The sequence below is a fragment of the Prunus mume genome, linkage group LG3 (assembly GCF_029339155.1).
Source record: "Prunus mume cultivar Tortuosa linkage group LG3, ASM2933915v1, whole genome shotgun sequence".
Taxonomy (NCBI): Eukaryota; Viridiplantae; Streptophyta; class Magnoliopsida; order Rosales; family Rosaceae; genus Prunus; species Prunus mume.
The window spans coordinates 11,697,459-11,721,737 of record NC_142700.1 but is presented as its reverse complement, the minus strand read 5'-3'; the positions used below and the strand labels follow the sequence as shown (position 1 = coordinate 11,721,737).

The 24,279-nt window shown below is 34.5% G+C and overlaps 1 protein-coding gene across 1 annotated transcript; it reads right to left on the bottom strand.

The window, feature by feature from the left end:
• Positions 1 to 12,116: 12,116 nt before the first annotated feature.
• On the bottom strand, positions 12,117 to 13,846 carry LOC148918741 (uncharacterized). Its single transcript, XM_089048692.1, has 2 exons — positions 13,654 to 13,846; positions 12,117 to 13,269 (listed from the first exon to the last, which is right to left on the bottom strand). The coding sequence occupies exon 2, from the start codon at positions 13,263 to 13,265 to the stop codon at positions 12,117 to 12,119; it is 1,149 nt and encodes a 382-aa protein (XP_088904818.1). The 5' UTR covers positions 13,266 to 13,269; positions 13,654 to 13,846.
• Between the last annotated feature and the right edge of the window lie 10,433 nt (positions 13,847 to 24,279).

Genomic DNA, 24,279 nt, shown 5'->3' with positions numbered 1-24,279 from the left:
TCAAGGAGTTAACGTGGTTCGGAAATGTACTTTCGTCCATAGGACATCATGAATATTAAAATAACAAGAAGTGGACCTGGCATAGTGCAAGTGGTGCCACTGCATAGGGCTCCCGAATTTTTTTTACTTTATATTACTGTTATAAAAACTATATATTAACTCCAGTGTGTAGCACAGTGAAACAAAAGTGTATTTGGTGAAGCTTGTTTCTAGCGCATATCCTGAAAATAACAGGTACAAAAATTGATAGATCTTTAGCAATTTTTCAGGTGGATCACCTCACTTTTCAAATGAAATCAAATGATGAGAATAATGCTCCTTATATATAGGCATGGCAATGGTTAATTTGGATGGCTTAATTAATCGTCACTTAATATCACTTGACATTGAAATTTGTAATTACAATACAAATTAATAAATGTTGTATTCTGGTAGATGGTTGCAATCCCAGCATGCGCAAGAGGGATGAAACTGCGTTAACTAGTCAGATGCACATGCATGGTGCTCCCGTAGAAACATAGCAATCCTTTACCGGAGAGCAGGTGAAGCTTACTTGCCCTAATGTGAATGCGAACGAAGTAAATCATATAGTGATCTCTCCATCCCATTGCTCTACTTTTTATCTCTTCTTCCAAATTCCAATGTTTAAAATTGAAGGGTCTACTAGAATATTTAAAAAATTATTTACAGAGTACAGCCGCGCGCCTATACTTTAAAGAGTATAGCCGTTCGGCTGTATGCTTAAATATTTTATTTAAACAGTACAGCCGCAGTACAGCCGCGCGGATATACCTTTCGACTAACCTCTGAGAATAATTGCTACAACTAGATACTCTACAATGGAACCTTTCTCAGATATCAGATATCATAGCTCATCCTTTGGCGGCGGTTCGACTTCAAGGCACTCTTCATCCCAGTGGTAGGGGAACTTTAATTTTGCTGCAGTGTGAGGCATGAACCAGTCCTCATATATGAACGTGAAACGAAGGAAAGAACTTAGAAGCATCATTCAAACAAAATGAAAAAGTGAAAAATAAAACATGGAAGTGTAATAAAATTGAACCATCCTTAGCAATCCCAAAAAGAAGAAATAAATAACCTAGAATGAGAAAATGAAAGAATGTGTCTGCATATCGTGGTCCTCTTTTTGGACAATGAACATGAAGCAATTTCAAGAAGTACAGATTGCATACACTTTAACTGAAGGACGCCTTTTCACTTGTATGCAGGCTTCAACATTGTCTTGCTTTATGTGTATCAGCTACCTGTGGAGTTTCCAGATATGTTACAATGGATAGCTGATTTCATTGGTCTGATCAAGATAACTTTACATTCGGATTGGACTGAAGTTTGTTCGAGCTTCTCTCTTTCACTTTTACATCATGGTACGTCTATCTTTTATGACATCTACAAATCCAACGCAGTTTATGTAGCAGGATACTTGAAAACCAGTGACTTCAGCTTCTCTACAGTGTAGGTTCTGCAAGTTGATCATGTAATAATTCATTCCAGGATGGTATGGTTATATCCTCCAAGCAAGTTGATCAGTTAAGAACCATGCAGATTTGGATTATGTGCAACACAGAATCTTATGTTACTTATCAAATGAGTGTGTTTCAATTCTTAAAATCCTTGCCGCATTGCTTACCTTCTTGTGGTTTTTCTTTTACCTTTTCTTCCTTCTACTGCAGCTACCCTGTGTTAAATGTGATCTAGAGGAAATGGATTTAATGTTAAATGAATGATTTAATAATTTGAGTTGGTCTTATATGAAAGTGCAGTTGAAGTTGGGTTTAGAATTCAATTGCTCCTCTCTCTCATGCGCAAGAGAGAAAAAACTCTAAATCAAATTGAAAAGTCTACTAGAATATTTTAAAAAATTCTATTTAGAGGGTATCGCCGGGCGACTATACTCTTAGAATATTTTAATAGTATAGCCGCCCGGGCGTACTCTGGAAATAATATTATATTTAAAGCGTATGGCCGAGCGGCTGTACGCTAAAAAGAGTATAGCCGAGCGGCTATAATATACCATTCAGCCGCACGGCTGTACTCTGAAAATACTATATTTAAAGGGCATATCCACCTGTGAATATATTCCGATATTTAAGAGTATAGCCGAACGGCTGTACTATGAAAATACTATATTTAAATAGCCGAATGGCTATACCCTTTAAATATTGTATTTTCAAAGTATAGCCGTGCGGTCATACAAGGTATAGCCGTTCGGCTATACGTTTTGAATGTATTCGAATATTTTAACAGTAAAGCCGCGCGGCCGTACGCTGAAAATACAATATTTCAATTTCTCAAGCTATGAAATCCCTTTGGGAGGTTGTACCGTTATATGATGAGTAGGGAATTGGTGGAGGATGCGGCGGAGAGAGACGAGGGCTGCGATAGTAGAACTTCTGTGGAGGTTAAAAATGGCGTGTTTAGCTGCGATAATGAAAGCAAAGAAGAGGATTTGAAAAAGTAAATAAAGGGGAGCTAACGGCTATTGTAGGGACAGTGGGATCTGGAAAGTCTTCCCTTCTAGCCTCAATTCTTGGTGAGATGCACAAGTTATCCAGAAAGGTATGATTTGATGCCATTAAACCCTTTTCTAGATGTCTCTTATGACATAAAATCCCTCCACTGAGCCATAAGTTTATAACCAGGTCATAACTCACTCAAAAAGCTTCAGTTTAATCAAGTACTTGTTGAATTTATAAACTTTTTGAATAACAGGTACGAGGTTGTGGAACAACTGCCTATGTTGCTCAAACATCATGGATTCAAAATGGGACTACTGAAGAAAGTATATTATTTGGTTTGCCAATGGACAGAGATAGATAAATGGAAGTTATCAGGGTTTGCTGCTTGGAAATGATGGAGTTTGGAGATCAAACTGAGATAGAAGAGCGTGGCATCAACCTAAGTGGTGGACAGAAACAGAGGATACAACTTGCTAGGGCTGTATATCAAAATCGTGACATATATCTTCTCGATGATGTTTTCAGCGCTGTTGGTGCTCATACTGGATCAGAAATATTTAAGGTGACATTGCATTAGATTTACTACTACATTTGATAGTAAATAAATTATTTACTTCTGATTCCACGGTGATTGAACATTCAAGCTTGTTCTTAATATAGTGGTTTGAACACTTTTTTACTTTCATAGTCTAAATGTGCTAAGATAGTATAAAAACAGTACAAAGTGACACTCATTGAATTTGATTTGTATGCGTAATGTTCTACTGATCATGATTTATACTTCTCTGCAGGAATGTGTGAGGGGAGTGCTTAAAAACAAGACGGTTTTACTTGTAACTCATCAAGTTGACTTCTAGCATAATGTTGATCTTATTTTGGTAAGATTATAATTGCAGTTTGCACATGTTTTCCTCCTACTCATATATTTATTTAAACTTATTTCCTCCAAATAATATCAGGTCATGAGAGATGGGATGATAGTACAGGATGGAAGGTATAATGATTTGCTAAATTCTGGCCTGGATTTCAAAGAGCTAGTAGCTGCCCATGGAACTTGTAGAAATGAGCACCACTATTCCCGGCAAAAGCTCCCTCAGTCCTCAAATATCTCCTCAACTCTCTTCAAACCACTGGGAAGCCAATGGTGGAAACAACTCTTTGGACCAACCAAAGTCTGATAACTGGACTTCTAAACTCATCAAAGAAGAGGCGAAAGAAACAGGGATAGTGAGCTTGCACGTTTACAAAGTTTGTGAGTTAGAATTGCTCACCTTTTCTTTTTCTGTTTAAGCATTAATTTGTCATAGTTGATGAGAGATCCTATTCTCTCTTTAATCTAAATTGTATACGTTGTCTTCTTTGCTAACTGATGAGAATTTTTCACCCACCAGGCATCATACTGATCAGACGAATATCGATCAATTTCTTCCCTTCATTTTGGGTATGACCATTGCCATGTACATCACTGTGCTTGCCATCTTTATCGTTGTATGCCAAAATTCCTGGCCAACAGTATTCTTGCTGATTCCACTTATTTGGCTTAATATCTGGTACCGGGTTTTTCATTCTTTTTATCATGCTGTTGATATTTATCAGTGTAAGAACTATAATGTTGCAATGAATGTGTTCTCGTTTAACAAATGTGTGTTAGACAGGAAAATAAAATATCTAGTTCTATGATCTTTGTCATGAATACTATTGGTCAATCCAACTCTTGTTAGACAGATAATATAAATGTTTTGAACTGAAGCACCCCTATGCAGATATATGAATGTGCTAAACTAGAAAAGTAAAATCTCTTGTTTTATGAATGTGACCTTAATTATATGCTGAGTTTTTTCTACTGTTTGGATTTTAGGGTCACTATCTTGCATCATCTCGTGAATAAACTCGACTCCATTCAATCACAAAAGCTCCTGTTATCCATCACTTCTCAGAGGGCATATCCGGAGTTATGACGATCCGCTCTTGCAGAATGCAGAACGTGTTCTCCGAGGAAAATGTTAAATGGGTTAACGCCAATTTACGTAGGGATTTCCACAACAGTGGGTCCAATGAGTTGTTTGGTTTCTGTATGGAGATGCTTGGGAGTTTAGTTTTCTGCATTTCCACTGTATTCATGCTCTTGTTGCCAAGCAGCGTAATAAAGCCAGGTACATACTTCTTCTTCTTTTGGTGCTACACTTAACAAGATGTCATATCTAGCACTTGATTCATGGCCAATTATGATATGGGATGCCTAAGTAAATACTTAGCGTATGTGATATAAATTAGCTGCAGAATAGATGAGTGTACACTGTCTATTTCAGAGATTTGGCTAGCTAAATCAGTTATTCCTTCATGGTGCAGAGAATGTTGGTTTAATTCTCTCCTACAGATTACCCCTGAATGGTGTGCTGTTCTGGGCCATTTATATGAGCTGCTTTGTCAAAAATAAGATGGTATCGGTTGAGAGGATAAAACAATTTATAAACATCCCATCAGAAGCAGCATGGGAGATAAAAGACCGTGTTCCTCCTTCAAATTGGCCTTCCCATGGCAATGTCGAGCTCAAAGACTTGCAGGTAGTTTACCTTCAGTTCTGTTTATATCTTCTGAACAAATAAAGTCAAATCTTACATTCCATGAGCTGCTACACTCTAGCCATTTGTCTCCCAAATGGTATATTTGTAGTACATCTTCCATGGCTAGTGTAGTGGACGGACAAATGAAGTGGTCTGCATGCAAGTTGTCATTACTTGGTCATCTCCATTACTTTGTCTCAAGCTAAATAAGCCCTGTTCCTTTTGATATCGTCCAAATACACCTTTGGTTCTCAAAGGCATTAGTCCAAGCATTCACGGGGGTGAAAAGATTGGTGTTGTGGGTCGAACAGGGAGCAGGAAATCAACTTTGATCCAAGCGTTCTTTAGGCTGGTGGAACCTTCAGGAGGCAAAATTATCATCGATGGGATTGATATAACCACAATAGGGCTTCACGATATCAGGTCTCGCTTTGGATCATTCCTCAAGGACCTGTCCTTTTTGAAGGAACTGTGAGAAGCAACATTGATCGGGTAGGAATTTATTCAGATGAAGAAATTTGGAAGGTACACTACTACAAAAATCGAAATAGACGACGGGAAACCACCGTCGTGTAAAAGGTTTTCGCCCGGTCGTGAAATTGACTGCCGTCTATTTGAGTTTCAAACTACGACGGCTTTTCACCGTCGTTGTTTATCAGTAAAGATGACGGTTTTTAAAGAAAATCGTCGTTGTTTAGAGGTAAATATCGTTAATTATAGGAGGAAAGACAACTGTTTTTAATAAAACCGTCGTGTATTGTATGTAAAGATGACGATTTTTTTATGAAAACCGTCGTGGATTGTTTATAAAGACGTCATTTTTACATACAATAGACGACCTTTTTTTATAAAAAGCGTCATCTTTACATACAATAGACAACGGTTTTTATAAAAAGCGTCATCTTTACATACAATAGACGACGGTTTTTTTATAAAAGCGTTATCTTTACGCATAATAGACGACAATTTTTTATAAAAGCGTCATCTTTACGTACAATAGATTTACGATTTTTTTATAAAAGCGTCATCTTTACGTACAATAGACGACGGTTTTTGTTATAAAAGCGTCATCTTTACGTACAATAGACGACGGTTTTATAAAAAGCGTCCTCTTTACATACAATAGACGACGGTTTTTATAAAAAGCGTCATTTTTACGTACAATAATGCTTTTTGATTTCCTATGATGCTATACAACGATTTTAACTTGAAAACCAACCATAATGCTTTATCAAAAATAGTTTCTTTCATAAAACTTGAAGATTCAATAGTTATTACATAGTTAACCAATCTTTATTCTACAACAAACATAATTCCTAACAAGACCTACGTACTCCTAATCCAAGCATTCCTCATCCAAACATACAAATGATGCACAACTGAAGTCTCCTCCATCATCCCTGTAAATAAATCAAAATGACAAAGAGAGAAAAAAAGAAGAAGCTAAGATTATAAACATAAAAAATTAGGTGGAAGAGAAATTTTACCATTGGTCCATATTTCCATAGAAAACTTGTAAAATGAGCATAAAAAAGACCATCGAGAACCTGCAAATTTTCAACAACAAAAAAACATACGACTCACATAGAAAACCTGCAAAAGAAAAAGTTATAAATCTGCAAGCTTCCTCCTCATCTCCTGATAACCAAATCAGAAAATCTAAAAAGAAACCAGAAATAAATAAAAAATATGTAAACAAATCAGACAAATCAAGAGAGACAAAATCTGAAATTAGGGATACAAAGAACATACCAAAACCGCAAAGAGACTAATCTAGAATTCACTAGCAAGATATAGAAGGGTATTAAGAGATTAGGTGACTTTCAAATCAAACCTTTTAACCAGCTTTGATTCTCAAATACAGAACATCCCTCTACATCTTATGGATTTGCTAAGACCTCAATCTCTCAACTCCTTCATTGATATCGATCTTTTGATGATTTTGTAGAGAGTTTCATGAGGGTGTTTTAGAGAGTGCAGGAGGGTTTCAAGGAGGGAGAGATAAGGTTTTCAGAGACGGGGGAAAATTTGAAAATTTGACAAGCACGAATTTCACTTAAGTAGACTTTTTTTAGCGTGTTTTAAAAGACGACGCTTTTTTAAAAAAAAAAATTTGTCATCTTTACATATAATATACGACGATTTTTTTTATAAAAAACGTCATCTTTACATATAATATACGACAGTTTTTATAAAAAGCATCATCTTTACATACAATAGACGACGGTTTTTTATAAAAAGAGTCATCTTTACGTACAATAGACGACGGTTTTTATAAAAAGCGTCATCTTTACATACAATAGACGACGGTTTTTATAAAAAGCGTCATCTTTACATACAATAGATGTTTTTTTCCACTACACTCCTTGACCCTATATGAATACAATGACTGAATTTGATCTTCAATTTAAAATATTTACACTAGTGGATACCACAAAATCTTATGTTATATTTAATGAAAGTATAAATAAACTCTTAATTGTTAGTGAATATTTTTTTATGGCATACGCATTTTAAGAAACTAGTTTCAACGATCCAACCGTCAAACTTGTTTGTTTATACTTCGAGATCATCTACACCAAAAATTGAAAAAAATAAACATTCAGAGATAAAGTAACGGGACAAAAAATTTCGATGGTTATAAATGAAAAATCATGATTTAACGGTTCTTTTAACTCCGATTTTGATGATTTTTTACCGCTACACTCTTTGACCCAATATGAATACAATGATTGAATTTGATCTTCAATTTAAAATATTTACACTAGTGGATACCACAAAATCTTATGTCATATTTAATGAAAGTATAAATAAACTCTTCATTGTTAGTGAATATAATGTTTTGATGGCATACGCATTCTAAGAAACTAGTTTCAATGATCCAACCGTCAAACGTGTTTGTTTATACTTCAAGATCATATACGCCAAAAATCGGAAAAAATAAACATTCAGAGATCAAGTAACGGGACAAAAAAATTTGACGGTTATAAATGAAAAATCATGATTTAACGGTTATTTTAACTCCAATTTTGATGATTTTTTACTGCTACACTCCTTAACCCTATATGAATACAATGACTGAATTTGATCTTCAATTTAAAATATTTACACTAGTGGATACCATAAAATCTTATGTTATATTTAACGAAAGTATAAATAAACTCTTAATTGTTAGTGAATATATTGTTTTGATGACATACGCATTCTAAGAAACTAGTTTCAACTATCCAACCGTCAAACTTGTTTGTTTATACTTCGAGATCATATACACCAAAAATCGAAAAAAATAAACATTCAGAGATAAAGTAACGGGACAAAAAATTTCGATGGTTATAAATGAACAATCATGATTTAACGGTTATTATTAGGGGTGGCATTTTAAACCGAAAAACCGAAAAACCACAAAAACCAACCGACAATTTACCGTAATGAAACCGCAATCGCGGTAAACCGAATCGCATTTGCGGTATTAAGAACCGAACCGCATTTGCGGTTGCGGTTCTGATTTGATTTTCAAAACTTGCGGTTACCGCAAACCGCAAAGTATAGCCACACGGATGATGAAGTTGAATTTTACAAGGAAATGGAACATATGACAACTTGTAAGTAATTAGTTTATTTATACTAATGTTATTTATGCTTCTTCTTATAATAAAATGTACTACACTATGTTGTTTTATTTGTAAATAACATTGGTACTCAAACAACACAACAGAGTTCTTCAAATCCACTCACCACCAACACTTGAGTTTGTAACTTTAGTTTGTAACATTGGTGCATTGCATTTTCCTTTTAGTTTGTAACTTTAATTAACTTTGAATTGAATTTTTCTTTTTTGTTGTAACTTTAATTCATTTTGCTTTGCATTTTCCTTTTGGTTTATAACTTTAAAGGATTTGGAATTGGAATGTTTGAGAAGTTTAACTTTAATTGGAATGCTTGGAATTGTAACTTTAATTTTCTTAGGTTGTGAATGCTTGAGAAGTTGATGAGATTGTGAATTTATATATGTTTGAGAAATTGAGGTTGTGTATTTATTTATTTAGGTTGTGAATTTATATTTTTGTGAATGCTTGAGAACTCGCGGTTTTAAACCGCAAAACGCGGTCGGTTTGCGGTTTCAAAAATCACCAAACCGCAAATAGTCGGTCGGTTTGCGATTTGAGTAAAAATTCGCGGTTACCGAACCGCAACCACCCCTAGTTATTATAACAAACCATCATCTTTACATATAATAGACGACCATTTTTTATAAAAAACGTCATCTTTATATATAATAGACCACCCTTTTAAATAAAAAAAAAAATCGTCATCTTTACATATAATAGACGACGGTTTTTTATAAAAACGTCATCTTTACATATAATAGACGACGGTTTTTTCGGTTTTTATAAAAAGCGTCATCTTTATATATAATAGGCGACGGTTTTATAAAATCGTCATCTTTACACATAATAAACGACGGTTTTTAAAAAATCGTCATCTTTACACATAATATACGACGATTTTTATAAAAATCGTCATCTTTACATAATAGACGACGGTTTTTATAAAAATCGTCATCTTTACATATAATAGACGACGGTTTTATAAAATCGTCATATTTACATATAATAGACGACGGTTTTTATAAAAATCGTCATCTTTACACATAATAGACGACGGTTTTTATAAAAATCGTCATCTTTACATATAATAGACGACGTTTTTATTTATTTATAAAAAGCGTCATCTTTACATATAGTATGACGTATGATAACAAAATCAAAGAAATAAATTGATAAAAAAAATTCGTATTAAGACGACGGTTTAAATATAAGGTATGACGTATAAAGGAAATAAATACGACGTTAAATTTTATAATACGTCGTTAAATGAAAAACAAACGTGGTGAGATCACCGTTGTAGAACTATACAAGAAAGACGTCAATATATTTTTATTTTCCGTCGTTGTACATTAATTTAATACTGCGATATTTTGTATTTTACCATCGTGGATTTATTTGTAATTATATGGCGCCTTATACGAAAACTTGGTCGTGTTATTTTCTGTGTAAAAACGGCGGCTTTTTTTGAAATCGTCGTCTTTACTTTCTACGTCGGTCGATTCATAACTTCTGCCGTTCTTTATTTGCTTTGATTTTACACTGCGAAAATCCTGTTTCAAATAGACGTCGGTTTTTTAATTACGTACGTCGTTGTTTATGAACAACCATTTGAATCTCCATTTTTCAGGTGTCTAAGGTGTTATTACACGGCGGTTTTATAGAACCGTCGTCTTTTAAAAAACGACGACGGTTTTCACTTAGACCGTCGTTTTTTTCTGGTTGTCTTTGTCACTTTTTGTAGTAGTGGTAAAAAACACAATGCTATCTGGTTTCCGGATTACATAAGAGAGTAACCCATAGCCTCAAAAAACAATAAGATTGAATTATACAATTTGTTTGTATATGTTTGTCATCATTCACTTACTTAGATGAAACAATGCCGTATGTTTATTCACATTAAATCTTAATTTTCTTGTACAGCCTTGAACGCTGCCAACTTAAAGATGTGGTAGCTGCAAAACCTGATGAACTCAATTCTTTAGGTACGTGACTCTCCCCATTATTTACTCTCTGGAGCTGAAATGCTAGCTAGCCTTAGGATTAGGTACTGACTGTTTCCATCAAATTAAAGTGGCTGATAACGGCGACAACTGGAGCGTGGGGCAAAGACAGCTTCTCTGTTTGGGGCGAGTTATGTTGAAGCACAGCAGGCTCTTGTTCATGGACGAGGCCACGGCTTCAGTTGATTCACAAGACAAATGCTGTAATACAAAGGATCATGGGAGAGGATTTTGCTGGATGTACAATAATCAGCATTGAAAATTCTCATCTCTCTCTCATGCGCAGTTGAAGTTGGGTTTTAGAAATCAATTGCTCATCTCTCACATGCGCAAGAGAGAAAAAACTCTTTATCAAATTGAAAGGTCAACTAGAATATTTTAAAAATTCAGCGTATAGCCGAACGCTTCGAATTTGTTTGAGTAACCATATAGCCGCACGGCTGTACTGTGGAAATATTATATTTAAAGTGTATAGCCGCGCGGCTATACCTTTCGAATATATTCGAATATTTAAATTGTATAGCCGTTCGGCCGTACTTTGAAAATACTATATTTAAAGGGTATAGCCGATCGGTAATACGCTTTGAATATATTCGAATATTTAAACGTATAGCCGGGTGGCTGTACTCTGAAAATACTATATTTAAAGGGTATAGCCAATCGGCTATACGCCTGGAATATATTCGAATATTTTAAAAGTATAGCCGGTCGGCTGGACTCCAAAAATATTATATTTAAATGGTATAGCCGAACGGTATACCCTCGATAGTATAGCCCCGCGGCTATACGATTTTAAAGTGCAGCCAGCTTTCTTCTTTTCTATTCGAATTGGGAGTTTCGAGGAAATTCGAAGTCTTTGGGAAATGGGTTTTCGTGATTTTGATCTTAATTGAAAACCCATTAATTGATGGGATTTTGAATTTGAAGCGATTGGATTGGTTCTAAGGGCCTCTCATGGGGAGATTTCTTGGCGGGTTTGTGTTGCCTCTGCTGCTGCTAACAGGTATTTAAATGAAAATGCCTTTTGTTCATTTGTTTTAATAACCATGTTATTGTAGTAACAGGATTATTTCAAGTGGATTTGTTGCACTTGACCAGCTGGTCTAGTTAATTGCAACTCAAAAATTTAGCATGCATTTGGATTGGGGTGCTGATTTCCTTGTTGGGTTTTCTTCAGTTATGTTTTTATGGTAATTTAGATCGGCTAAGCTTGTATATTGTCTCTATTGCATATATAGTCTCATACTGTCTCCATCATCATCAACCATAATGAGTAGTCTGAATTATCATTTGATATTGTTATGCAGAAATTCTGGACGCAGAAAACTTACTTATAGATACTGAGGTAAATGTGATAGCATGATCAGGGACGGACCCAGGAATTTGATGTCGTAGGGTCGTAGTGTAAAAGTTCAATTTTTTTTTTTTAAAGATTAATATAACATTGAAAATGAAACTACAGTACATTCATTGATGAGCAAAGCAATGAACATAGTATGCACAAGGTTGTTCTCTCAAAATCTTTGTTTTGAGGCCATTCAACTCACCTCTCATATTGCTAGCTCCATCATAACCTTGTCCTCGTAACTTAGAAAAGCTTAAACCATTGGAAGAAAAGAATATGTCAATGGCATCCTTTAGTGAACTTGAAGTGGTGTCGGTAACATGTTGAACCCCCACAAACCTTTCAATTACATGCCCTTTGTCGTCCACATAACGCAACACCATAGCCATTTGCTCCTTCACAGAAATATCACGTGCTTCATCCACCAATATAGAAAATAATCTATCTTTTAAACCACTCATGATAACATCAAGTGTTTCCCCGGCACATGCATTGACAATATCTTTTTGAATCTTTGGAGCTACTAACTTGAGATTCCCCGGAGCATTTTCCAACACAACTTCTTTAACTTTCTCATCATTGTCTGCAAGGAATTGCAATAGCTCCAAGTAATTTCCCCTATTGCTTGAAGTGGCACTTTCATCATTTCCACGGAAAGAAAGACCTTGTCTCAATAGAAACTTAATGCACTTGATTGAAGCAATTAAGCATCTTCGATATGACACACGAGCTTGTTCGGAGTGTTTGCTCACAGCCGTTTCAATATGTGTATTTTGATTCATCAAGTTTGTAGCAGCTTCTCTAGCTTTATTATGAACACTACCAACCGGTCCAACATGCACCTTCATTCTTTCTCTCCCTTTCTTCCAATTCTTAAACCCTGCTCCAGTGAAGGCTTCACTACCCACTTGCTCAAAATTGGATTTAAAGAGATAGCAATAAAGACAAAATGCAGCATCTTTAGATACACTATACTCCAACCAATCAAATTCATCAAACCATTGGGGAATGAAGCGTCGATTAATTCCTGAGATATTACTTTGTGGGAAAGAATGACCTCTAGGTTGACAAGGTCCTTTTTGTAGATATGCTCTTCGAACCTCATCTCTAATATTAGTATCATACTCAATCATACGAATTCTTAGTCCCGGGTCTGCCTGAAGATTAGCCAAAACCCCATCTAACTCACTTTGTCTTGAACTTGAAGTTCTTGAATTACCCACACTATCCGAACTACCCAATGATGACTTCCTCTTAAAAAATCTTTCCATAATTCTACATAAATTAATCAAAATAATAAGTAAAATCAATTAAAGAGAACACCAAATTTATACCAATTAACCACAACAAATTCATAAATAAAACATCCAATATATCAAAACAATATAATATAATCATACATTCAATTTCAATTCAATTAAAGAGAACACCAAATTTATACCAATTAACCACAACGAATTCATAAATAAAACATCCAATATATCAAAACAATATAATATAATCATACATTCAATTTCAATTCAATTAAAGAGAACACCAAATTTATACTAATTAACCACAACAAATTCATAAATAAGACATCCAATATATCAAAACAATATAATATAATCATACATTCAATTTCATTTCAAGTTATTTAGGTTTAGAGTTAGAATTTACCTTGAATTGTGAGGTGGTGGAAGCGAAGCAAAGCTTTTGGAAGCGGCGGCGCTGCTAGAAGCGGCGGCAATGGAGGAGTTGGGGCTTAAAGGCTTGGTGGGGGAGAGGGTTAAAGGTTTGTGGGAGGTGGAGATTGGGGATTTAGGTTTGAGGGTTTAGAAAATGGGGGTTTTGAAGTTGAAAAATCGGGAGAGATTGGGAGGGCAGGTCTGTCCCAATATAGAAGCTGATCTCTTTTTTTTTAAAGGCCTAGACCAAAACGACGCTGCTTTGGCCAGTCTTTAAAAAAATTCGTGTTGTGGCCCAAAACGACGGCGTTTGGCCAGCTCCTTTTGAAAAAGAACAGATTTCTGTTCATCTTCTTCTTCCTCAATACCTCTGCAACTTCTTCTCCAGATTTTCATGGGGTCACAGAGCAATTCAAAGGAGCCTTCTACCTTACTTTCTTGGAGTCCATAGGGTCGTTTGACCCCATTGACCCCACTGTGGGTCCGTCCCTGAGCATGATTCTGCATTAGTTTTTCTTTTGTTTTCCTTGTCCAAAATGGTAAGCATGTGTTTATGGATCAAAGAGATTATGCAGTTATAGATTCCTTTTGAAGTGTGCTCAAATTTAGTTTTCTTAAGTAGCTATAACCACATGGATACCAAATTTAGGCATAAATGCTGTGAACTTATTTTATACAATAACGGAAAATTAAGTTTTGGAGATCTACTTGAGTTTTATTTAGTATCTCATTCAATGTCAAACCTTAGGTTTGATTGGATTCATGCAGAAAATGCACTTTGAACAATTTTGGTTTACAATGTCACTTAGGAGACAAAAGAAAATAATTTTTGGTGTTTTTGATACTGCTTCTTATTATATTAAATGCAGGAAATTTCTCTACAACATGACGGGGAGAGTAGGCACAGACCTTAGTACAGCCTAACCTCCGCTACAGCCTAGGAGGCTTTTATTTTTTCTCAGCCTAAAATAACATTTAGCCAGCATGAATTTTCTTAGTAACCTGGGCTATACGTTTGAGGATCTTAAATGGGGTTTTCAGCTATGAGTGAAGGGGTTGAGTGTGGGCTTGGGCTGAGCTAAATCTTACTTCTGGTTTTTAGTTCCTACAATGTATTGTCCAAATTTTTTTAATAGGTTTGTATACTTAAGATAAATTTAGCCCATTTGATTTGCAATTCCTGGGTCCGTCCCTAGGGGAGAGTCACTTGATTTATTAGCCGAACCAAAGGGGGGTTGTAGAGAAGAGAGACCAAGAAGAAAGGAGAAAGGGAGAAAAGGGGTCTAGGAAAGCCACTTCAGTATTATTTTAATTACTTTTGCATTTGGTTGGTCCCGTCCCTTTGGCAGCACAAAATTAGGAGACAAAGTATCGTAACGGCTAACGTAACCATGATTAGAAAATAAAAGAGATACGGTGGCTGACAATGGCATCTGGGACTGGGAATATGCACGCACACAAGCACAGCACAAAGTTCTTGAATTATCCTTAACTGTATTTGATTAAATGCATTATATTTGTGTTGGAAGCTGGGCATATTATATTCTAATATCAAGATATAACGCTATAAAATAAAATAAAAACGTTTAAGCCGTGACGAGATGCTTGCTGTTATACTCAACTTGGTTAATCTTCCTCCTCATTCCTTTTTTCAACTGTATAAATAAAATAGATGCTTGCTGTTAGACTCAACTTCAATTAATAGATGCGGATGTAGTCCAACTTGTAATTATTACTATAGACAACTGTTGGTTCCTTTTCCCGCCAACACTCTCTTTGTGGTTTGCTCTTGGATCGAGCTGCTCTACAGAGTGAGGAGCTCGTTGGATCAACACCAATGCCCTGAGTGGATTTCTGGCTCGCGAAGATGATTCTTTCAATTTCTGAACAAAATTAAAAGTTGAATCAAGTTGACAAGAACAAACGAGCTCGGGCTGGGCCCTATCGGCTTGCTCCATCTATCCTGATCCTGAGTTGCGCAGGTGTGCCACTATTGGGTATGAGACTAGTCCAATAAGCCTGGTATAGGTGGTGTAGGACGTTGATTTGTTGTATTTGCATTTACTCTGGACTTCTACTCAAGCCATCGTGCTCCAAGGGGGGTACTGGCCTGGATAAGTTATTTTCTATGCCTCAATTAAGAGGCCTTCAATATTTGTTCACTTGTGCATGTCAGTTTGATAGATACGAGCAATACCGCATCAAACAAGGGAGAAAATAGAGTTGTGGTTAATGGTACCCTATCTGGGTTTTGAAACCTAACTGAAATCCAATGAGCCCTTAGATTGGGTCAAGATTTTGGTTGATTCAGGCCTTATGATATAGTTTGGGCTTGAATTAACCTTTACTTTCAGACTAATGAAGCTCTCTTGCGGGCCTCTGTTTTAGGTCTGAACTGGTAAATTTAAGCAATATGAAAGCGGGAAATTAAACAAGTTTATATGTATATATATATAAGCAATTAAATAGTGGATATTTAAAGAAGCAGTCAAGAAAAATTCCAAGATTCCTTTATCTGATTTTAACTTGATAATAAAGAAAGGCAGGAGTTATAGATTTATCCATTTAATTAATTCAGAATATCGATTACAATGTAAGGAAGACTGGAGATTTCCCTATCCAGTTCAAGCAATACATGAATTCAAACTGATTATGTAAAAGAAATCATTCCATAAGGATGGCAGAGCAACCAAAGATGAACGCATGAGTTGTCAATTGGTTATCTGAATATCAAGCAGGTTTGTTTGAAAAAATCTTGAGTTTTTTCAAGTGTTTTCGAGATGTTGAGTCTAATTTTGGAGAGAGAGTGCTCTTCTTTTGTTACGAAGGCTCTATATTTATAGGCGCAAAATCTCAATGATGAAATCTAACAGAGGATATTTGGTTGCTATCCAAAGTCGGTTGTTGGTCTGTTGATTTGGACCGGTTTATAGGTGAGAGGATGGAATGTCTCTGACCAAACCGCTGGTTATACAAGGTGTTTCTCTGACTTGTATTCTCAATATATGGAAATCTAGTTGGCAATCAGCTTCTTCCGGTCTTGGTGGTTATTATCCAACTCGCTTTTCTTGTTGGGCGAGAAGGCGGTCAAGTCACCATTAATGGTGACAATCCTTCTTCGAACCCTTTGCATAGTGCAATGGTTATCAATCTTTTTAACTTTAGTGTGGCTCAAAGTTTTGGGCTTTCTGGCGTTATGGGCCCTTATTTAAATTTTAGCCAACTGAAAATTTGCTCCATGGCACGCCAATTTTATTTTATTTTTGCAAATGTATCAGTATAAATGTCAAATGTGGAAACTCTTATTAGATTTTCATGCCCTTTTACATTGATTTTCTTCTTTTATTGTTTTAACTTATCGGAAGAAGAGGTTTTAACTTAACAAAAGAGAAGAAATTTGAATATAAGAGATCTTCCAACTTTGGAGAAAATTAATTCCTACATAAATAAATACATGTACCTAAAAAGTTTAGCAAATTTGGCCAAAAAAGAAAAAGAAAAAAAAAGGCATTAATGTATAAGCTTCTCTTCCAAAGTCTAATATTTAGTTATTTAGTAAGGAGATTTATGCTGTCTATTACTGGATAAAGCATAGTGCATTCATTATGACATGACTTTTCATAGTGGAGCTTGACATACAATTATACTCATGAAATAGACATTAATGTACATTCTTTAAAAGTATCCTAAAATGTTTCCTAAGTTTTATGATTCCTAAGCTTTGTCAAGGTTTCCCTCATATCTCCAAAGCATTCTCTGCATATATTGGTAGACCAGCCATGCTATATGGCACTTAGAAAACAACATGTTCAGAAAATGAGTGTGGTATAGAAGTGAGAATGTCAAGTTGGATGTGTCACGTGTGGGAAGACACGGAAGGATAGGATTCAACATTGAAGGTAGTTCCAAGGGAAATTTTTAGGTGAACTTGGCTTAACTTGAACAGTTGTGAAAGATACATGTGTAGACTTAATTTTCTTCTCTATTCGTTAAACGATTTACAAAAGGAGACAAACCATCAACGTTTGTGGAAAAAAAAAATGAAGGACAAAAAGAAAATGAATGTTTGTCCACGAGTAAGCTAAATATGAATGGGCTTGCAAAGACTTCAAAGTAAGTCTTTTGACCCAAAAAATTGGAAAAGCAGGGAAGAAGAAATCAACGTCTGGACATGCGTGGGCCAACATGACTTTTCATTTAAAGACTTGGAAGTCTTTGGAGTCATATATACGTTGGAAATTGATGGACGAAGACAGGATCAGCAACCAGCGCAATGCTTCCCTGGAGTTCTCTTGGCTTTTGTATGAAAATTATCCAAGAGAATAGTACATTCCTTCCAATTAATTTTAAACAAAATAAATATGAAATTTTGAACTGGTGATTTATTTGTATATTTAGTTAAATAATATGGGGCAGAATTTTTTTGATATATTTCATTCACCAAACGGAGGTATTTATAATACAAGGGTATAACACTAGTAGGGTTATACAAGGAAATAAGATAAAATCCTAATTACACGATATCTGTATAAAAAAGATAGAAATAGAGTCATAATAGACTAGAAATAAATCTCATAATTAAACTAGGATCTTGCTAACACTCTCCCTTAAGTTAGAGAAAAGATATCACGCATGCCCAACTTGTCAAGTGAGTTGAGAAAGACAGTAATAGACATAGCTTTCGTAAGTACATCTGCCAGTTGAACTCAAATGATATAAATGGAAAAGAAACAATCGCAGCATCCACCTTCTCTTTAATAAAATGTCGGTCAACCTCCACGTGCTTTGTAAGATCATGTTGCACAGGGTTATGAGCAATCACAATTGCAGCTTTGTTATCACAATACAAATCCATGGGTTTTTGGGGTGCAAACCCAAGATCTCTCAACAATCTCCTCAACCATAGTAACTCGCACACACCTTGACCCATCCTACGATACTCGACTTCGGCACTAGATCGAGACACCACTTTTTACTTTTTACTCCTCCAAATAACAAGATTACCACCAACAAATGTAAAATACCCAGACGTAGAACGTCCATCAGTGACTGAGCTAGCCCAATCAGCATCCGTATATCCTTCAACATTTGTATGATCATACTTGGAAAATATTAACCCCTTGCCATGAGTTACTTTCAGATACCTCAAAATACGCATCACAACACCCATATGATCTTCATTAGGAAAATACATAAATTGACTCACTACACTTATTGCATATGCAATATCAGGACGTGTATGAGCTAAATAAATCAATTTCTCCACAAGTCGTTGATAACGCTCTCTATCAGTATGAATTTGATCATGATACAACCCCAACTTATGATTCTGTTCACTAGGGGTATCAATTGGTTTATAATCCAACATTCCAGTTTCTACAAGTAAATCCAAAACATACTTTCTTTCAGATATAAAGATACCATGTTTAGATCTGGCAACTTCAATTTCAAGAAAGTACTTCAAATCACCTAATGATTTCATCTTAAACTCGAAAGCCAGATACTTTTGAAGATTTTGCATTTCTGCTTGATCATCTCCAGTTACAATCATATCATCAAAATAAATAATTAAAGCTGTCAATTTACCTTTATGACGCTTTAGAAACAAAGTATGATCTGAATTACTCTGCACATATCCAAATTTCTTTATAGATGTTGCAAACCTCCCAAACCATGCTCTTGGAGACTGTTTTAATCCATATAAGGATTTTCGCAACTTACACACAACACCCTCCTTGAAGGTCACATGAATACTAGGAGGAAGATCCATGTATATGTCTTACTTGAGGTCACCATGTAGGAACGCATTTTACATCAAACTAACAAGGGCCAATCATGATTAACAGTCGCGTGTTATAATATAAATGGGCGATATGGTTAATATTTCCCACTTTTATGATATAATATCAATAAATATCCAGTTATATATTCTAACAAACAAGTTATACCATGTGACATACTCTTATACTACGTACACTATAATTAGTTGCACTTAAAGCATCCACAATGATGTCTCTAAACCACCTCCTTAGACAAATTTTATGGAGAAATTGGAAAAATACAGCTCCAACCATGCTCTCTATTCACCTCCTAAAATAGAGAGACCTCTAGGAACTCCTAAATATGAGGAGAGAGAAAGGACTCCTAGTGGCTTCTTATAATTTAATGATGTTTCGTTTTATGCATAATTTAAACTTTTAATTAATACAAACATTTTTTTTATAGAGATGATAACCAATCATATTGAATTAAAAAAATAACTAGTATTTATGACTTCCTAACTTAGGGAGTATGATTGGAGTTCAAATTTTATAGAGTTCCTAAAATAATTTTTGTGTGTTTTTAGCTAAATTTTAACTAAAGAATAGGGAGCATGACCTTTGCCTACATAATTATTAACTAATTTCTTGTGATCGGGTATTGATTATTTCAGTATGGGGTTGTGAAAGTAGTTGGGATATTGAATGTTTGTGTTGACATTTGACAAGCTGCTTTAAACAGTGGTTGCAACATTATGTGATTGACAGACAACAGAGCAGTTTTTATCTTTCAACGAAAACAATAAGTTTCAAAAAAACAAACCAAAATTTTAATTTGACCCTAATTGTTATTATGGTGGTTTTGCTGCTAGCTAGGTCACATTTGCATATGACTCTGTTCTTTAAAGAAATTTTACTAGTCCTGTACTTAGTAAATTTTCAACTATAATTTTTATTCTACTTTTTGCAATTTGATCTTTTTAATTTTATTTTTGTCATTCAATAGGGAGGGAAATGGGGGAGTATTATATTGGGTTGCCTCAAGATTGTCTTTTACTTGAATTGAACTCGGGTGCACTCAGGGCTGATCTTGAGATTTTGAGGGCCCGTGCTAACCTTAAACTGGGGCCTCATATAAGCTAACACAAACGTACACCATTACGTAATGCCATACAATAAATGTTTTTTTTTTCTTTCTTAAAGTAAAAATCCTCATCAATTAGAATGCAAATTACAAATTAAATCATCTTTCATTATATAACCAATCAACATGATAATGAAGTAAGGCATTTAGTATATATAAATTGAAATTTAGATACATACTTGAATTTGAATTTAGATTTAAATATGACTATTTGCTTTTGAGTGACATTTATCAATTTTTTTGGTCGTTTTTTGTGTTGAAATCCTTGAAATTGAAAAAAAAATTGTCAAAGGATTAAAAAAGAGAGCCAAGGAGAGATATTGGTGATGATTATTACTTACAAAAAATAACGTGTTTGCCTTTTTAATTATTATGATTATTATTTGTTGTTACCAAAAAAAATAAAAAAAGAACTAAAACTATAATCTACACAAGCGGGTTTTGAAGTCGCGCCCTGAATGGAAGTTGAGGCCCTGCAAACCAACACAACTAGAAACGTCTTTGTGTCAAAAAATTTCTCTCTCATATATTATGGTCCTCTTATATCAGCTATATCTGTAGATCCTGGTAAGTTTACACTGTTATGATTTCTAATTACTATTTGTATACCAGTGGGAGTTTCTCTGCTTTAAATATCATGTTAGGCATTAATATTTGGACGCAATTAAGAGATCCGCCTTCAGTTCTGCAGGGTGCTGCTTCTTCTGATTTTTTTCCCTTTCCTTTTCTTTTGGGTTGGGGGAACTGATCAGGACTGTATGGTGCTCAATAAATTGATTGCATCCCATCATTGGAGCTCTCTGAGTCTTCATATTTTTGTTCCTTGAATTGCCACAGAAATGCATCTATGTATTTTCCCTCTTTCTTTCTGTTTTACCTAGTTCGACTCAAGACTTGAAGAAATGATCTCTATTCAAATTTCCTATCACATAACTGATTAATGCAGTTCTTTGTAGGGAACTCCTATGTGCTTTTAAATGCAACAAAATTCAACTTCAAGGATTTTTTATTTTTTACATTGAAATTATCCTTTTCACCTAAGCAAACATATAATATTTATACTATAGCTCTTCTCCCTAAGGAAATTTTAAAGGAAATTACCCATCTGGTATGTAAACTTTCAGAGGTCAAATTTATACACGACAACACAACCTCTAAATATGGTTTTAAAAAAATTGAAATTTTTACACTATGACTCCATGAGGCGACAATCCTAAATCCGCCACTGCTCAAGATATATGTGTAGACTTAATTTTCTTCTCTATTCGTTAAACGATTTACAAAAGGAGACAAACCATCAACGTTTGTGGAAAAAAAAAATGAAGGACAAAAAGAAAATGAATGTTTGTCCACGAGTAAGCTAAATATGAATGGGCTTGCAAAGACTTCAAAGTAAGTCTTTTGACCCAAAAAATTGGAAAAGCAGGAAAGAAGAAATCAACGTCTGGACATGTGTGGGCCAACATGACTTTTCATTTGAAGACTTGGAAGTCTTTGGAGTCATACATACGTTGGAAATTGATGGACGAAGACAGGATCAGCAACCAGCGCAATGCTTCCCTAGAGTTCTCTTGGCTTTTGTATGAAAATTATCCAGGAGAATAGTACTTTCCTTCCAATTAATTTTAAACAAAATAAATATGAAATTTTGAACTGGTGATTTATTTGTATATTTAGTTAAATAATATGGGGCAGAATTTTTTTTGATATAATTTATTCTCTAAAAGGATGTATTTATTTATAATACAAGGTTGTAACCCTAGTAGGGTTACACAAAGAAATAAGATAAAATCTTAATTATACAATATATGTACAAAAAGGAAAGAAATAGAGTCTTAATATACTAGGAAATAAATCTCCTAACTAAGCTAGGACCTTGCTAACATATTTGTATATTTTTTATTTAATTTTTGAGTGTATTTTGTCAAATCAAGTGTTCCTCTCCTTTAGGCGTCTTCAGTTCAATGATGTCCACATAAATTTTCTCTCCCTCTCGATAATGCCTGGCTCCTGACAAGGTCTTAAATATCGATAGTTTCGGAAATATCGGTGGTCAAAAACATGAAATATCGATAGAAATATCGGGAAAATATCTATATCAATAAAAATTGGATAAAAACCACGGAAATTATGATAAATACATGGAAATTTTTAATGAAACTTTAGAAGAAGTTTATTTAGTCAATCATCTATTATTTTGACACAAAAAATTGGAAGGAAATGCATTGCATAGTCCGTTTGTGTGATTTAAGTTGATTATATTGCGACCTGACAAACTCTGTAACTTAAAAAATCTGAAGTAATTAATGAAAGAGAATTAAACACCCCTTAGTAATTTATTTATCATTTTTTAGTACAATATTTTACACTTTATAAATTGCATGATAAGATACATGAGTAACCTTATTTCATGTTATTCACTGGACATGGTACATGTTGTTATATCTATTAATTTATCAAAAATTGAAAAATAATTAAAGATGTAAACCAACTTGATTTGTCATGAAAATTAGGCACTTTACCATGCTTAAAAAATAATAGTGAAGATTGAAAATTAACTAAGAACATAAATAAATTTATCCAATAAAGAATTAAATAGGAAATAAAGAAAATTATTATAGAAATTTAAGTAATTAAGCAACAATTTATTTCACGTTATTCATTGGATATGGTACACGTTCTTATATTTATTATTTATCAAAAATTGAAAAATAATTAAATATGTAAACCATTTTGATTTTTCATGAAAATTAGGCACTTTACCATGCTTAAAAAATAACAGTGAAGATTGAAAATTAACTAAGAACATAAATAAATTTATCCATGGAAGAATTAAATAGCAAATAATGAAAATGATTATAGAGATTTAATGCGGCATTATCATTCACATTTCCCACTTCCCAAGGAAGAATTAAATGGCAAATAATGAAATTAGAAACATATAATGACTGAATTGGAAAACAGCAAAACACAATCAAAAACAGCAAAACATGGAAACCCACTCCATAATTTTATTTTATTTTTCCTCTTCTTCCTTTCTCTCTCGCTCTCCTCTTTCTGCCTTTTTTTTATAGTTGAGTTAAGATTGAGTTAAGAGACAGAGAAATGCTGAGTTTCGGAGGCTGAGGGATTCATCTGAAGGCTGAGTTTAATTTTGTAAGTTCATATCGCGATATTATCGATATTATCGCGATATATTGTCCATTTAAAGCTGCAACTTGAACGAAAATATCGTTACTGAAATATCGGCGAAATTATCGAGGAAATTATCGATAAATTGATGATATATATATATGGACATGTGCTAAATATCGCTGCCCCAAAAAAATGATAATTTCACCAAAATATCGGCGAAATTATCGATATTTTGTTCTATGGCTCCTGATATATTAGGAGCCATTCCTCCTCAATATAAGATGTGGCCTCTTACAAAATAACACCTGTTTTTTTCCTTTTTTTCCTTCACCGACTCTCTTTTTCTCTCTCTTCTCTCCCACTCGCCTCTCCTTTCCTCTCGTGCTCTCTCTTCTCTCATCTCTCCATCTCTTCATCTCTTTCTTCCACCATTCCCAAAATTTCCAAGCTCCCCAATAAATAACATTACAAAAAAAGAAGACAATAGTCACAATTTTAAAGTAACAAATAGATTTTGATGACATTTGAATAAGTGGTCGCTATTAATTGTGACTAGTTATCTCACACTTTAAGGAAATAG

What these genes read in the sequence shown, in the direction of transcription:
- LOC148918741 (XM_089048692.1), bottom strand. Translation starts at nt 13,265, where the DNA reads ATGGAAAGATTTTTTAAGAGGAAGTCATCATTGGGTAGTTCGGATAGT.